At 45.0% G+C, this 15,821-nt stretch overlaps 1 protein-coding gene across 5 annotated transcripts in view; it reads right to left on the bottom strand.

Moving 5' to 3' along the window:
* Positions 1-15,821, bottom strand: part of stxbp5a (syntaxin binding protein 5a (tomosyn)) — a 215,728-nt gene that overhangs the window by 199,169 nt on the left and 738 nt on the right. For all 5 annotated transcript variants that reach the window (XM_087805057.1, XM_087805056.1, XM_087805059.1 and 2 more), the window contains exon 2: positions 12,377-12,474. In XM_087805057.1, the coding sequence (XP_087661183.1) occupies positions 12,377-12,474 (98 nt within the window). The remainder of the gene's footprint in view (positions 1-12,376; positions 12,475-15,821) is intronic.

Raw genomic sequence — 15,821 nt, 5'->3', positions numbered from 1 at the left:
GTCCCAAACCCACACCTTTTTATTTCTCTCCCGGAGCCCCAGGGATCCACCTCCAGAGCTGCTGCTGATCCAGGGATCCACCTCCAGAGCTGCTGCTGATCCAGGGATCCACCTCCAGAGCTGTTGCTGATCCAGGGATCCACCTCCAGAGCTGCTGCTGATCCAGGGATCCACCTCCAGAGCTGCTGCTGATCCAGGGATCCACCTCCAGAGCTGTTGTTGATCCAGGGATCCACCTCCAGAGCTGTTGCTGATCCAGGGATCCACCTCCAGAGCTGCTGCTGATCCAGGGATCCACCTCCAGAGCTGCTGCTGATCCAGGATCTTCACCACGTCATCAGATCCCGAGTTCTCTCCAGCACCCCCATGGACCCTCCTACACTCTCCTCTTTTCTCTCACTATATCCTCCCTCACTCCTCTCCTTATCCATCTGTCTACCCCCCCATCCTTCCTCCCAGCCGGTCAAAGCGGCAGGCCGTCAACAATGAGTCTGGTTCCGCTCGAGGTTTCTGCCTTCTAAAAGGAAGTTTTTCCTCGCCATTGCTCACTGTACAGTGTTTTGTTTCTTGCTCTTTGTTGAATTGCTGGATCTATTTTTCCTTAATCAACTGTAGTCTTATTTCAACTGTATAGTGTCCTGAGATAACTTTGTTATGATAAGACACTTTCAATAAAATGGAATTGAATTGAATTGAGTCCCACGCAGTCCCTTCTCGTCGCACGTGTAGGAGGTCAGGGAGGTTCTGATCATACATGTGATTCGTCGCTGGCACATGAAGAGCTGTCATGCCAGGAGCAGTTTAACTCCTTTGAGGAGGCTGTCACTGTTCCAATCAGCCTCATCTTTGCCAAGCTTTGGCACACTGTGTCAATGATGCACACACACACACACACACACACACCACCGCGGGCCTGGTCGGCACTGCATGAGCGACACGTCGAAGAATTACAAACGACAAACAGAGCTGAGAGACGGAGAGGGATGATAACCCAAATCTAAATGAAACCTTCTTAAATATAAAACCACACAAATATGTTGAAAAATATACTAAACCACATTTCAATCTTCTGATTTTGTGCAACTACAGCAAAGCTTAACGGCTCCTTGGATTCCGTGTAACCACCACTACGCCCACTAGCCTTGAAAATTAAAGGGGTTCCTGACCCGGAAGAACAACAGTCTGCAGTACTGAGAACTGATTGAAATGCGACGTGATGGTCAGAATCAGCTTCTCTCACTCCTGGCTTCTGTCAGAGTTTGGATAACGCCACATTTCCTCTGATATGAACAATCATTTTTCTCAGAACAAAAGCAGACCGAGAACCAGAACGACTGATCCGTGAAGACCTTTGTGTCTCGATCGCCAAACGTTCTCCCGACGTGTCATCCATCCTTCATTCAATTGACGGAGTACAACTTTCTTTCACATTATAGCTCTGTCTATATTTATCTGTATTAAGGTAAGGTAAGGTAAGGTAAAACTTTATTGATCCCTCAGGAGGTCTCTTTCGGGAAATTGTTTTTTACCAATAGCCAGCAGTTTTTCATAAACAATAAAAAATAAAAATAATAAGAAGAACATAAAGAGGAAGAACAAGATGACACCATCTAAGTCTAAAGATAAAGATAAAGAACATAGGTCAAAGAAAAACAACAAAGACAAAGGATACAAAGACTAACATGGAACAGAACATCCAGATACTTTCACTCCACTCCTGCCCCCAAACTCAGAATTGTACAATTTAATAGCCCGAGGGATGAATGAGTCCCTGAGTCTATTAGTGTTGCACCTGGGTAGGAGCATTCGTGCTTCATCTGCTTCTCTGCTCACTGATGACAGTGTTCAGAGGATGACTGTCATCATCATGATGGACAGTAGTTTGTTCAATGATCTCCTCTCAGTAACTGTCACCAGTGAGTCCAGCTTCATTCCAACCACAGAACCAGCCCTCCTGATCAACCTGTCCAACCTGTTGACCTCCTCTTGGACACATTTCCACCCCAACACACCACAGCATAGAACACTGGCCACCACAGACTGGTAGAACATGCAGAGGAGCTTCTTGCAGATGTTAAATGATCGAAGCCTCCTCAGAAAGTACAGTCTACTATGAACCTTCTTATATACATGGTCTGTGTTGCAGGACCAGTTTACTGTCCATCCACACACCGAGGTACTACTGAGGTAGTTGTCCACTATCTCCACCTCGTCGCCTCTGATGGACACTGGACGTGGCTTTGTCCTGGACCTCCCGAAGTCCAAGACCAGCTCCTTGGTCTTTGAGGTGTATCATCCATCATTTGGATATATAGTTCAGAATCGAGGACCTTGATCAGAGCCGGCTGGAACCAGAACACCAGGAACGACACAAAGACTGGATTGACATGAGGAACAGGACGACAACTTCTCCGTCGTTCCAGTTGAAGTAATAGTAATATTCAATTCAATTCAATTTTATTTAAAGTCTCTTATCATAACAAAGTTATCTCAAGACACTATACAGTTGAAATAAGACTACAGTTGATTAAGGAAAAATAGATCCAGCAATTCAACAAAGAGCAAGAAACAAAACACTGTACAGTGAGCAATGGCGAGGAAAAACTTCCTTTTAGAAGGCAGAAACCTCGAGCGGAACCAGACTCATTGTTGACGGCCTGCCGCTTTGACCGGCTGGGAGGAAGGATGGGGGGGTAGACAGATGGATAAGGAGAGGAGTGAGGGAGGATATAGTGAGAGAAAAGAGGAGAGTGTAGGAGGGTCCATGGGGGTGCTGGAGAGAACTCGGGATCTGATATTAGTCATTTTTATGTATACAGCGCTTTTCCAGATGAAGATTCAAAGAGTGTACGTCCATCAAGCACAATGACATGACCAACACCATCAAGTATCCATGGATGAAGACAAAAAGAGTAGATTAAGAAAAAGTGAAGTTGTTATGTTGTCTTTTGTGTTTTATACATCATTTATTGTATTATTATTTATTTGGTTTTCACTTAAGTCGTGTCGTATCGTTATTGAGATATTTGGTAGAAATATCAAGGTATGAAATATTGTCCATATCATCCTTATCATTAGATAATAGTGAGATCAACGACAGTACGTCCAGTACGACACTTGGTAGAGGTACTGTGTACTGCCAGGACTCTCGCACAACAAACACAGCAAAAACAAGCAAGAAAGGAAGTTGGCTCTGCATCAGCGTGGAAAGTCTTCAAATGATTTGTGGACCCAGATGGTCGATCGGAAGCCAAACAAAATGAGATAAACATGTTCTAGAAACTTCATTGAAATGTGTGCATCATGAAAATAACAACACTTGACTGAAACACTGGTGATTGCTCCTGATGATAAGATTCCAGGGTTGAGTCAGTACTTGGGTGACTTAGGTCAGTCTGTCAAACTGAGCCTGAGAAACCTGGGTGTTGTATTTGATAAAGACATGTCTCTTGTTCGACACTATAGAAAACTGACCAGAAACTGTTTCCTTCAACTGAGAAAAATCTCTAAACTTATGAAAATGTTGTCGGAACATGATCTGGATCTTATAATCCATGTGTTTGTTTCTTCTCGTCTGGACTATTGTAACAGTTTGTTTTCTGCCTTCTTTCTTGCCTGCAGTTGATTCAGAACTCTGCAGCGAGAATTCTAACCCGCTCTAGTAGAAGAACTCACATTTCTCCGATCCTTAAAACTCTTCACTGGCTTCCAGTTTCTTTCAGGATCAACTTTAAAATTCTGGTTCTTACTTTCAGATCTATTCATGGTCAGGCTCCTCCTTACATCACTGATCTGATCCAGCCTTACACCCCAGCTCGGGCTCTGAGGTCTGTGGATCAGAATCTACTGATGGTTCCACGCACACGACTCAGGACCAGAGGAGAGAAATCTTTTCAGGCTGTTGCTCCTAAGCTTTGGAACGATCTTCTCTCTCTTTGCGCTTGATGGATCTACTGACTCCTTCAAGAAACATCTGTGTTTGATGATCTACTGACTCCTTTAAGAAACATCTGTGTTTGATGATCTACTGACTCCTTCAAGAAACATCTGTGTTTGATGATCTACTGACTCCTGCAAGAAACATCTGTGTTTGATGATCTACTGACTCCTTCAAGAAACATGTGTGTTTGATGATCTACTGACTCCTTCAAGAAACATCTGTGTTTGATGATCTACTGACTCCTTCAAGAAAGATCTGTGTTTGATGATCTACTGACTCCTTCAAGAAACATCTGTGTTTGATGATCTACTGACTCCTTTAAGAAACATCTGTGTTTGATGATCTACTGACTCCTTCAAGAAACATCTGTGTTTGATGATCTACTGACTCCTTTAAGAAACATCTGTGTTTGATGATCTACTGACTCCTTCAAGAAACATCTGTGTTTGATGATCTACTGACTCCTTCAAGAAACATCTGTGTTTGATGATCTACTGACTCCTTTAAGAAACATCTGTGTTTGATGATCTACTGACTCCTTCAAGAAACATCTGTGTTTGATGATCTACTGACTCCTTCAAGAAACATCTTAAGACGTTTCTATTTGTTCAGGCTTTTCCTTGAATTTCTCGAACTCCTGTGTTGTTCTCAGTATTATCTTGATCTTTAAAGCATGTACTTTTTTTGAGTATTGCTTTGATTGTTTAAGCGCTTTGTGACCCTGGTCTCGAAAAGCGCTATATAAATAAATATTACTTACTTACTTACTTACTTACTTGGTAGAGGTATTTATGTTTGAAGTGAAGCCACATGTCACTCACAAACAGCGCATTTTAACTGAAAAATGGGTAAAAAAATGTCTACACAACTTCTCTCAGAGCGGTCTCTTAATGTTATCCTGCTTTAAGGAGACGCCCACTACACAACAGTGAGAGGCCGATGTTTGCAGGATGAACAGATAAGAACGTGTACGAATGTCCATCCAACTCGTGTAAGGCCTTCCAAGTCCGACGAGATAATCCAGCAGAGCGCGGAGCGACAATTTGATCTATTGATCTGCGTTCGCTGGCTCACTGGGAGGGTGTGAATTATAGAGCTGCCATCTTTCTCAGCCACGACGGTGGCGAGAGACCACCCGGCCACCGCTCGCAGGGTATTAAGCCACGAGATCCCACTAATGACAAGCTTCCACATTGTTTTGACGAAGATAATGGCGGTGAGATTGTCGCATTAATGCGGGATGTCACAGTGCAACACACTTGCCTCCTTCCCGCCCACACAATGCTGCTCTTAGACACACAAGTGTGACGAGTGAAGACGGTTTGTATCGGATAGAAACTGACGACAAAGAGACCCACGACCACAACATCACAACAGTAGTTTGCAACAACCTCCCTTCTTTTTTTTTCAACCGCTTCACACATTTAAATAAGCATTTGTTTCAAAATATGTATCATTTAAAAGAGGTTTACTTTGAGTTGTTCAGTTTCTGCTTCTTCGGAGCGTTGCCCTCATAGTTGTGTTCCTTCGTTTTTAGGTCGAAAGCGAAGAGGGGGAGCGCAACATGTCAATAAAAGATGAAAACGATCCTAGAACAGCACGAGACAGAAGATAATTTCCCACGACTCAACGAAAACGCAGCACGACTCAAGCGCTGAATCACGAGTTCTCCATCATCCAGGAATATTTTAACTCTTAAAACGATCGCAGATGAACAACAACGGTGGCAAGTTTGCCACGAGCCGACACAAACCCTTGAACCTCGAGGCGATGCGAAAACCTTGGCAGAGAGACGAGCTCCATTTTTGTTTTCACCATTTTCTCACGAGTCATGGCTTTTTCGCTGCAGTGGCAAATCCTTCAAAACCTTCTTCAATCACAATGAAACCGTATTGTAACCACATCTTCCATCATCCCTCTGTCCTGAGACTTCCTCGGTTTTCAAGCAATTTTGCAGACGGATGCGTACGATCAGAAGAAGAGAGAGGTCTTTCTTTTAGAAAGACGAGTGTAGCCATCAAGAATGGACTTCTGATGAGAGTCCAAAGAAAATCCTATGTTGACATCATTTCCAGGACTTCACTCCATTTGGTGTTCAGTGCTGTTCCAAAGATTAGGTTGTCTGGTATCTAGAGAGCAGCGTCAGAGACATCAAGTAAGTAAGTAAGTAAGTAAGTCATATTTATTTATATAGCGCTTTTCGAGACCAGGGTCACAAACCGCTTAAACAATCAAAACAATACTCAAAAAAGTACATACTTTAAAGATCAAGATAATACTGAGAACAACACAGGAGTTCGAGAAATTCAAGGAAAAGCCTGAACAAATAGAAACGTCTTAAGATGTTTCTTGAAGGAGTCAGTAGATCATCAAACACAGATGTTTCTTGAAGGAGTCAGTAGATCATCAAACACAGATGTTTCTAGAAGGAGTCAGTAGATCATCAAACACAGATGTTTCTTGAAGGAGTCAGTAGATCATCAAACACACATGTTTCTTGAAGGAGTCAGTAGATCATCCAACACAGATGTTTCTTGAAGGAGTCAGTAGATCATCAAACACAGATGTTTCTTGAAGGAGTCAGTAGATCATCAAACACAGATGTTTCTTGAAGGAGTCAGTAGATCATCAAACACAGAGATGTTTCTTGAAGGAGTCAGTAGATCATCAAACACAGATGTTTCTTGAAGGAGTCAGTAGATCATCAAACACAGATGTTTCTTGAAGGAGTCAGTAGATCATCAAACACAGAGATGTTTCTTGAAGGAGTCAGTAGATCATCAAACACAGATGTTTCTTGAAGGAGTCAGTAGATCATCAAACACAGATGTTTCTTAAAGGAGTCAGTAGATCCATCAAGAACAAAGAGAGAGAAGATCGTTCCAAAGCTTAGGAGCAACAGCCTGAAAAGATTTCTCTCCTCTGGTCCTGAACCGTGTTCAGGAACCATCAGTAGATTCTGATCCACAGACCTCAGAGCCCGAGCTGGGGTATAAGGCTGGATCAGATCAGTGATGTAAGGAGGAGCCTGACCATGAATAGATCTGAAAGTAAGAACCAGAATTTTAAAGTTGATCCTGAAAGAAACTGGAAGCCAGTGAAGAGTTTGAAGGACCGGAGAAATGTGAGTTCTTCTACTAGAGCGGCTCAGAGTTCTGAATCAACTGCAGACGAGACACATCCTTCTTGTTAAGACATGAAAACAAACTGTTACAATAGTCCAGACGAGAAGAAACAAACGCATTGATTATAAGATCCAGATCATGTTCCGACAACATTTTCCTAAGTTTAGAGATTTTTCTCAGTTGAAGGAAACAGTTTCTGGTCAGTTTTCTTCAGTGTCGAACAAGAGACATGTCTTTATCAAATACAACACCCAGGTTTCTCAGGCTCAGTTTGACAGACTGACCTAAGTCGCCCAAGTACTGACTCAACCCTGGAATCTTATCATCAGGAGCAATCATCAAGAGTCATTTGGTAATGCATTTCTGCAGAATTTATCCGGAGAAGGATTTGTGTTTGTTTGTGTGTTTCCATGTGTGGCGGCGGTACAATGGGGAATATCTATCTGAGTGCATTACCACACAGATCGATAATAATTCTATTCTTGGCCATTAGATCCCTGAGCAGCGGGATCTCCAGCCTTTTCCTTTTTCCTTCCCATTCACTCACGTCATCCATCGGATGTCGCCAAGCTCCTCTTCCAGTCCCTCCTCGTCCTCCCAGCTGGACGGCAGCCGAGGCAGCGACGGCATCGAGGGGACAGTATTTTGTGGGGGGGATCAGAGAAGGGTTGGATTTATGGCTCGAGCCTCGGCGTCTCCTCGGAGCATTCTCACACCAACACAAACAACCATCCTGTTACTGCTGTAATTCTCCGTCAGTGCTTCCAGGCCCTCGATCTGCCACTTCCTGTAATTCCCTATGATCGAGGGGTGAAGCCAGATAACCGGGCAGGAAGGCGAGGTCCGGCAAACAAACGATTGTACGCAAACAAACATGGACACGAGAGGCTTTAAAACCCGCTTTTCTTACAAACTACTCGTCAAACAAAACTGCGTCGGTGGCAACAAAGGGGGGGATCTTGAAATCTCCATCACGCCTCACCCGTCGGCGTCACACTCCTATCATCAACAGCAGATGAAGAGACAAGATTGTCTAAACAGCCAACGGCAGAAGAGACGCCGAAGAATAGACAGATGTCTCCTGATTCACCTTCACCCGACTCGGATAAGACTTTTTTTTTTTCTGATCTGCTTCAAATCACGAGGGAGGCGACGACTCGTTTTCAAAGCAACGGGGTTTAAGCCGATCATCAGACGCTCGGCGTCGAGACGACGTGGGAAGAGGCGCGAGCGATACGTTCTTCAACCGCGACGGTCTAATGCAATAAGTGGTTCAAAAAAACAAATACCAACAACCTTTTTCAAATGTATATTGTCAGGCAGCTTCGACGTTAGCAACATACCTGCGTCTCGAATTTAGTGTCGGTTGTGAATGAAGATGAAGACGACCAGTTCTTACTCGCCTGAAAGTTTTACCTTACCTTACCTACAGCTTCTAAATGTTTTACTCAAAAGTGAATACCGTATTTTCCGGACTATAAGTCGCAGTTTTTTTCATAGTTTTGTCCGGGGGTGCGACTTATACTCTGGAGCGACTTATGTGTGAAATTATTAACACATTATTAGCGGTATATCATTTCACATGTTATTTTCACACTAAACCACAAGAGGGCGCTCTAGGCCTGTGTTGATCATTTCCACGTAGAAGAGGAAGCATCTTCTACCTCCGGAGTTAGTTAGTTGTTTAAAAGTGACACGAGGATGAAGAGTTATTTGGAGTTACACGGATGGTTTGGTAAACTTGTTAGTTATTTATTCTATAGTTCTCTGAATAACTCTTCATATGTTATGTTAACATACCAGGTTCTCACTTCATGTAACGTAACATTATTCTATTGTTGCCTCTAGTTTTATTTTAAATTGTCTTTCAAGATCACATGTCTGTTCTTGGATTTTATCAAATCAATTTCCCCCAAAAATGCGACTTATACTCCAGTGCGACTTATATATGTTTTTTACACCTTTATTATGCATTTTATGTCTGGAGCGACTTGTACTCCGGAGACACTTATAGTCCGGAAAATACGGTATGTTTTTCTGTCTTGCAACATTGCTGTGAAACAGCAGCTGCAATCGTCACTGGACTGAAACTTCTCCACCACAGCGCGACATCAAAGACATGGAAGACAAATCACAACCACAGAAGCAACAACTTGAACAACCGTGCTTTGTTTGTAAGCAAGTAAGTAAGTAATATTTATTTATATAGCGCTTTTCGAGACCAGGGTCACAAAGCGCTTTAACAAACAAAACAATACTCAAAAAAGTACATACTTTAAAGATCAAGATAATACTGAGAACAACACAGGAGTTCGAGTAATTCAAGGAAAAGCCTGAACAAATAGAAACGTCTTAAGATGTTTCTTGAAGGAGTCAGTAGATCCATCAAGCGCAAAGAGAGAGAAGATCGTTCCAAAGCTTAGGAGCAACAGCCTGAAAAGATTTCTCTCCTCTGGTTCTGAACCGTGTGCGTGGAACCATAAGTAGATTCTGATCCACAGACCTCAGAGCCCGAGCTGGGGTGTAAGTCTGGATCAGATCAGTGATGTAAGGAGGAGCCTGACCATGAATAGCTCTGAAAGTAAGAACCAGAATTTTAAAATGATCCTGAAACAAACTGGAAGCCAGTGAAGAGTTTTAAGGATCGTTGAAATGTGAGTTCTTCTACTAGAGCAGGTCAGAGTTCTGAATCAACTGCAGGCGAGACGATCCTTCTTGTTAAGACATGAAAACAAACTGTTACAATAGTCCAGACGAGAAGAAACAAACGCATGGATTATAAGATCCAGATCATGTTCCGACAACATTTTCCTAAGTTTAGAGATTTTTCTCAGTTGAAGGAAACAGTTTCTGGTCAGTTTTCTGCAGTGTTGAACAAGAGGCACGTCTCTGCTAATTCATGCAATTACTGGGAATAATGAGCGGCAATAATCAAGCTTTTGACCACAACTTGTACTTTACTTTTGATAATAGATTTACTAATCCAATTAGTAACAATCAAAAGGTAATGAACGGTGATCCAGGGTGGTTAAGAAGAGGGTGAAGGCGAGGGAACCTGAGTATTATGTAGTGAGAAGACATTGAAGAAGCTTTTACAAAAAAAGTGGAAGAACAAGAACAAACTAAGCTCTCCTTGTTCTAACATCATGGAAAAAAGGTTAATTTCATATACAATTTAGCTGATACTAAACATGACAGACATGAGGGTAAAGTTTTAATGTTTGGTGTTTTTTCTGTTATTTTATTAACCTCTCGGTTAAAATACTTTGTCGCATGTTTCACTTGGTCCTGGTCACGTCATATCAAATGTGAAGCCCGAGTCCACCATTTGAGACTCGGCGCGTGACATTTTTGCAGCATCAGAATTGCTCTCCGTCAGGATCGTTTGGACGCTTCATCAAACCCACTCGGAGTGCGTCATATTTTCACCTTGACACCATTAAGAATACAAATTCAATCCGGAGACTTCGCGCTAAGAAGCAGCGTCTTCTGCCTGGAAAACCACCTCCAGATCAACTCCAGCAAAACTAAGGAGTTGATTGTGGATTTCCGGCGGTGTCCCTCCATCTCCCCCTCACCACTGAACATCCAGGGACAGGACATTGAGATTGTCACGTCTTACAAGTTCCTGGGTGTTCACCTCAACAACCGCCTGGACTGGGTGGATAACACTGCTGCTCTTTATAAAAAAGGGCGGAGTAGACTCTACCTGCTCCGGAGGTTGAGGTCGTTTGGTGTCCAGGGGCCACTCCTGAAGTCATTCTAGGACTCAGTAGTGGCCTCTGCCATCTTCAACGGTGTGGTCTGCTGGGGGAGCAGCATGACAGCAAAGGATAGGGCTAAACTGGACAGCCTTATTAAGAAGGCCGGTTACGTCCTAGGGCGCCCCCTGGATCCTGTGGAGGAAGTGACTGGGAGGAGGATACGGAGCAAGTTGGCCTCCATGAGGAGGAACTTGTCTCACCCTCTCCAGCACACACTGAGGGCATTGAGGAGCTCCATCAGTGATAGGATGCTCCATCCCAGGTGTGTGAGGGAGAGGTACTGCAGGTCCTTCCTCCCTGCTGCCATCAGACTCCACAATAAGAACACACCAAGATAATTATCTAACTGCACCTTTCTTGTTATTTTTGTAAATATGATTGTGTATATAATATAGTGCAGATTTATTTTCTATTCTATTTAGATTCTTTTCTGGGTGTTTTATTTTTTTTTGTTGGTATATTGCTCTTGCTGTTGTTAAAACGAAAGCCTCACACAGGAAACACACCACGAGGTACAGACTACCCACTGACTTCCGCCCTGATGCGGAGCTGTGCTGTCGCCTCCTCATCATCATCATCCTGTCTCTGGGTGTATATCCGCTTTATTTCTGTGCAGGTGAAGACTGAGTCACGGCGAGCAGGTGCGTCGCAGAGAGCGCCAGGCGAGCGCCTCTCGATCACGCCGTAATGAGCTGGCAGAGGACGGCGAAACCGGCAGCAGAACACACGCAAGAGGTCTGACACTAAAAGCTATTCAGCAGCGTTTGAGAGCAAGCTGTCGTCCGCGTTTAGGAAAATCAACATCATATTTCAAGTGGCGTGTTTAGGCAAGTGTGCAGCAAACAAAAATGGATTTATCGACACAGTCATCGTCGCAACGTGGACTCTACGGGCCCCGATAAGAAATCTCACACCAAGACCAGGAAACAATCCAACACATTGATAGAAAGCCGGTGCCAACAAGAATCTTACGTCACACAATCGTTGCTCGATGACACCTCAACGAGGCGTCTGTGGATAGAAGGTGACGGAAACTATCAATGGTCGTCTTTAGCATTTGAGGATTCATTTACTGGAGCCTCCTTGTTACACTCCAGCGACTCAACACACAACCAGCGACAGCTAATCCTGCCAAAGAGAAATATAGCTAGAAGAGGGTAACACACTTCTGTGCTCAGGAAACGACTTCATTGTCGCGTCACGCACACATTTCAGAAGCGTTTTCTTTACCATATCGACCGTGATTTCAAACGTCACAAGAAGCTTTCACAGTGACGTTCATGCCAATGATCCAGACTTTCCTTTCCAGTGCGATCAGGTATCATCAGTCGCTCACTACCTCGTTCAAAGAAGCCAAATGGAGATTTAAGATTCTTTTTATAAACGTAAAAGCTTCCGATAGAAGGCACAACAACATCAACTCATGTTTCCTACAGTCTTACTGTAACTGTTTGTTCCAGGAGTAGAAACCAGGAAGCGGTTACTTACCTGACGCGTCTTCCTGAAGGTGCTACAGCAATAACAACCCCTTGAAATTAAAAGGATACAATCTGAGAGCTCCACTCTGGGTACCGATGGCCAGGATCTTCTGGACCGGGTCGAAGGCCATGGAGGACGGCTGGTACGGGAATCCATGACGGATGGTCTGAAGCAGAAAGAGAAGCAGGGCAGTGAGTCAGTGAGGAGATTGCATTTCACAGCGAGGGGTTGTTTAGTCAGAGGGATTCGAAGCCCGGGTCTTTGTAAACATGCCAAGGGGGTGTGGCACGAAACAGCAAAACAACATGCTGTGATCTCCTCTGCCTGACAAATACATTTAATATAGACCATATAAAGTCTTCGCTCGCTCCCTCCCACGAGGAGTCGTGATCGAAATAAAAGACAGAAAACACCAGTAATGATCTGTACATCATGATGTTTCAGAATGGATGTTCCACTTGTTTTTTCAGCGCCAGATGCCGGGACGTTATATAAGACGCCCCTCAGAGTGCCCGAGACCACCTGCCCGCTCACACAGGACCAGGACAGGGAGTGATCTTCGGGTAAACAGGACACTTTTCAAAGAGCGCCTTGAAGTGTGTCAACATGGAGTCGGTCGTCAACATCAAAAAACCTCCATTTACAGCCTAGCTTGCGGTTGAGTGACGACCCGGTGCCGCTGGAGATACCTCGCCTGGTGAGATGCGATGAGGAAACTCAATCTATTGCGACTGGGATCTGACCTCGACACGTCATGACCAGAGGTAGTAAACAATTGAGTAATGGTTAGCACAACCTGCTAATTAGCAGCGTTCATGAAGATCATCCCGGGAGACCCGGTGATGCCGTTACGACTGACGAAGGTCAAATAGACAAACATCTGACAGGTCTTTGAGAAGCTAATTATTATTATTACTACTCGATATTTCGTCTTGACAAACTCAAAAGATCATAAATATTTCAACGGACACTACAATGAACTTAAAGACCTTATTTAAGGGTAAATGAGATTTTGATGGACCCTGAGAACATCCAGTACCTGCACCAACTATCCTGACACTTCACTCAGCATCACGACCAGGAAGTCGAACTCCTCACACAAGGAGCCAAATCTTTAGACATCCAAGGTCGCGTACAAACAGGAAGTAGTACGAGTCATTCAACATACTACTATTGGAAATAACCGCTTCGACATCCAGAATCTCTCAAAGATAAGGTGTCCGTTCCAACCAATCAAGAAAACACCTTTAACCAATCAGGTGTCTTAGGAGTGGATTGACAGCTGAAACCTCATCCCCACTGAGGTCCACGAGGACCGGGTTCACCGGCATCTTCGCGGCTCATCAACATGGAACATGGATCCAGTCGGAATATTGAGCCAAGAACTCTCAACGTCAAATGACTTATTTGAGACTTCAAGACCTGATGGAGACCCTCAGCGAGGGCTTGTTGGATGGAAGATCCACGAGCTGGTTTGAGGGTCTACCGTGTCTATGGTTGTGGTGCGGACGGATGAGGTGGAGAAGGAAGGTCCTCGTGAGGCGAGAGTTAACCATAAAGTGACACTTGGGGTTCATGAAGCGATACAGACAGGAAGTACTCGGGGAAATATCGCAAGCGCTTCCAGAGCATGTAGTCTACTCTCTACTTATAGAGAGTAGTACTTATATCTTTGTTATTCTTTAACCATCTGCTACAAACAAGCTTAAAAAATAGACCCATTTAAGTTATTTCTGATCAATTCTTCATGTGGAGCTTCAACACTAGACGTTACAGTCGAGCAGTTTGAAGGTATTTAGATGTTGTTGACGAAGATGAAGACAACTGAGCTCCAGTCACTACATTAAAATGAACAAGAAATTCCTCAAAAAGAACACATTACTCAAGAGATGTTCAGGACTTTCCTGATGCAGAAACTCCTTCATCTACTTTTCACCTGCTACTCGTGACTCCAGGTCTAAGCCACGAACCGTCCTGGAACTAAGACCTTAAGATTCTTCAAACATCTACCGCGGTTTCAAAAACGTGTCTCCGGAGAGTTTGAGACGCCGCTTCAACTTTCCTCTGGTCGACCAGTACGAATAGATCCTGGTCCTAAGATCCTCGAGGACCCCATCACCCAACACCGCGTGTGCACCACAACCTTCGAGTCCGAAGATCTGCAGAAACACCTCCTGATGATACCTGTTAATGGTTCACCGTATCACTGGTGGAAAAACAGAACAAACCCCGTCTCACGACTGATGGATCCGTGATGACGAGCTAATGAAGTGTGTGTGAGACACGGATGAAGGTGTGTGTGCCGAGGGTTAGAGGGTTGGAGGGTGTCGAGGGTTAGAGGGTGTCGGGGGTGTAGGGGGTGTGGAGGGTGTCGAGGTTTAGAAGGTGTAGGGGGTGTCGAGGTTTAGAAGGTGTAGGGGGTGTCGAGGTTTAGAAGGTGTAGGGGGTGTGGAGGGTTTAGGGGGTGTAGGGGGTTTAGAGGGTGTAGGGGGTGTGGAAGGTGTAGGGGGTGTGGAGGGTGTCGAGGTTTAGAAGGTGTAGGGGGTGTCGAGGTTTAGAAGTTGTAGGGGGTGTCGAGGTTTAGAGGGTGTAGGGGGTGTGGAGGGTGTGGAGGGTGTAGGGGGTGTGGAGGGTGTCGAGGTTTAGAAGGTGTAGGGGGTGTCGAGGTTTAGAAGGTGTAGGGGGTGTCGAGGTTTAGAAGGTGTAGGGGGTGTGGAGGGTTTAGGGGGTGTCGAGGTTTAGAGGGTGTAGGGTGTGTGGAGGGTGTAGGGGGTGTCGAGGTTTAGAGGTTTAGAAGGTGTAGGGGGTGTCGAGGTTTAGAGGGTGTAGGGGCTGTCGAGGTTTAGAGGGTGTAGGGGGTGTGGAGGGTGTAGGGGGTGTGGAGGGTGTCGAGGTTTAGAAGGTGTAGGGGGTGTCGAGGTTTAGAAGGTGTAGGGGGTGTGGAGGGTTAAGGGTGTGTCGAGGTTTAGAGGGTGTAGGGTGTGTGGAGGGTGTAGGGGGTGTCGAGGTTTAGAGGTTTAGAAGGTGTAGGGGGTGTCGAGGTTTAGAGGGTGTAGGGTGTGTGGAGGGTGTAGGGGGTGTCGAGGTTTAGAGGGTGTAGGGTGTGTGGAGGGTGTAGGGGGTGTCGAGGTTTAGAGGTTTAGAAGGTGTAGGGGGTGTCGAGGTTTAGAAGGTGTAGGGGGTTGGAGGGTTTAGGGGGTGTCGAGGTTTAGAGGGTGTAGGGTGTGTGGAGGGTGTAGGGGGTGTCGAGGTTTAGAAGGTGTAGGGGGTGTCGAGGTTTAGAGGGTGTAGGGTGTGTGGAGGGTTTAGAGGGTGTAGGGAGTGTGGAGGGTGTAGGGGGTGTGGAGGGTGTAGGGGGTGTAGGGGGTTTAGAGGGTGTAGGGTGTAGGGGGTGTGGAGGGTGTAGGGGGTGTGGAGGGTGTAGGGGGTGTGGAGGGTGTAGGGGGTGTGGAGGGTGTAGGGGGTGTGGAGGGTGTAAGAAGGGGCGGAGAGTCAGGCGCTGCATGAGAGTAA

Source organism: Callionymus lyra, chromosome 13 (assembly GCF_982586985.1).
Source record: "Callionymus lyra chromosome 13, fCalLyr1.hap1.1, whole genome shotgun sequence".
NCBI lineage: Eukaryota > Metazoa > Chordata > Actinopteri > Syngnathiformes > Callionymidae > Callionymus > Callionymus lyra.
Note: the sequence above shows the minus strand (reverse complement) of the source record. Positions and strands in the feature narration are given on the sequence as shown.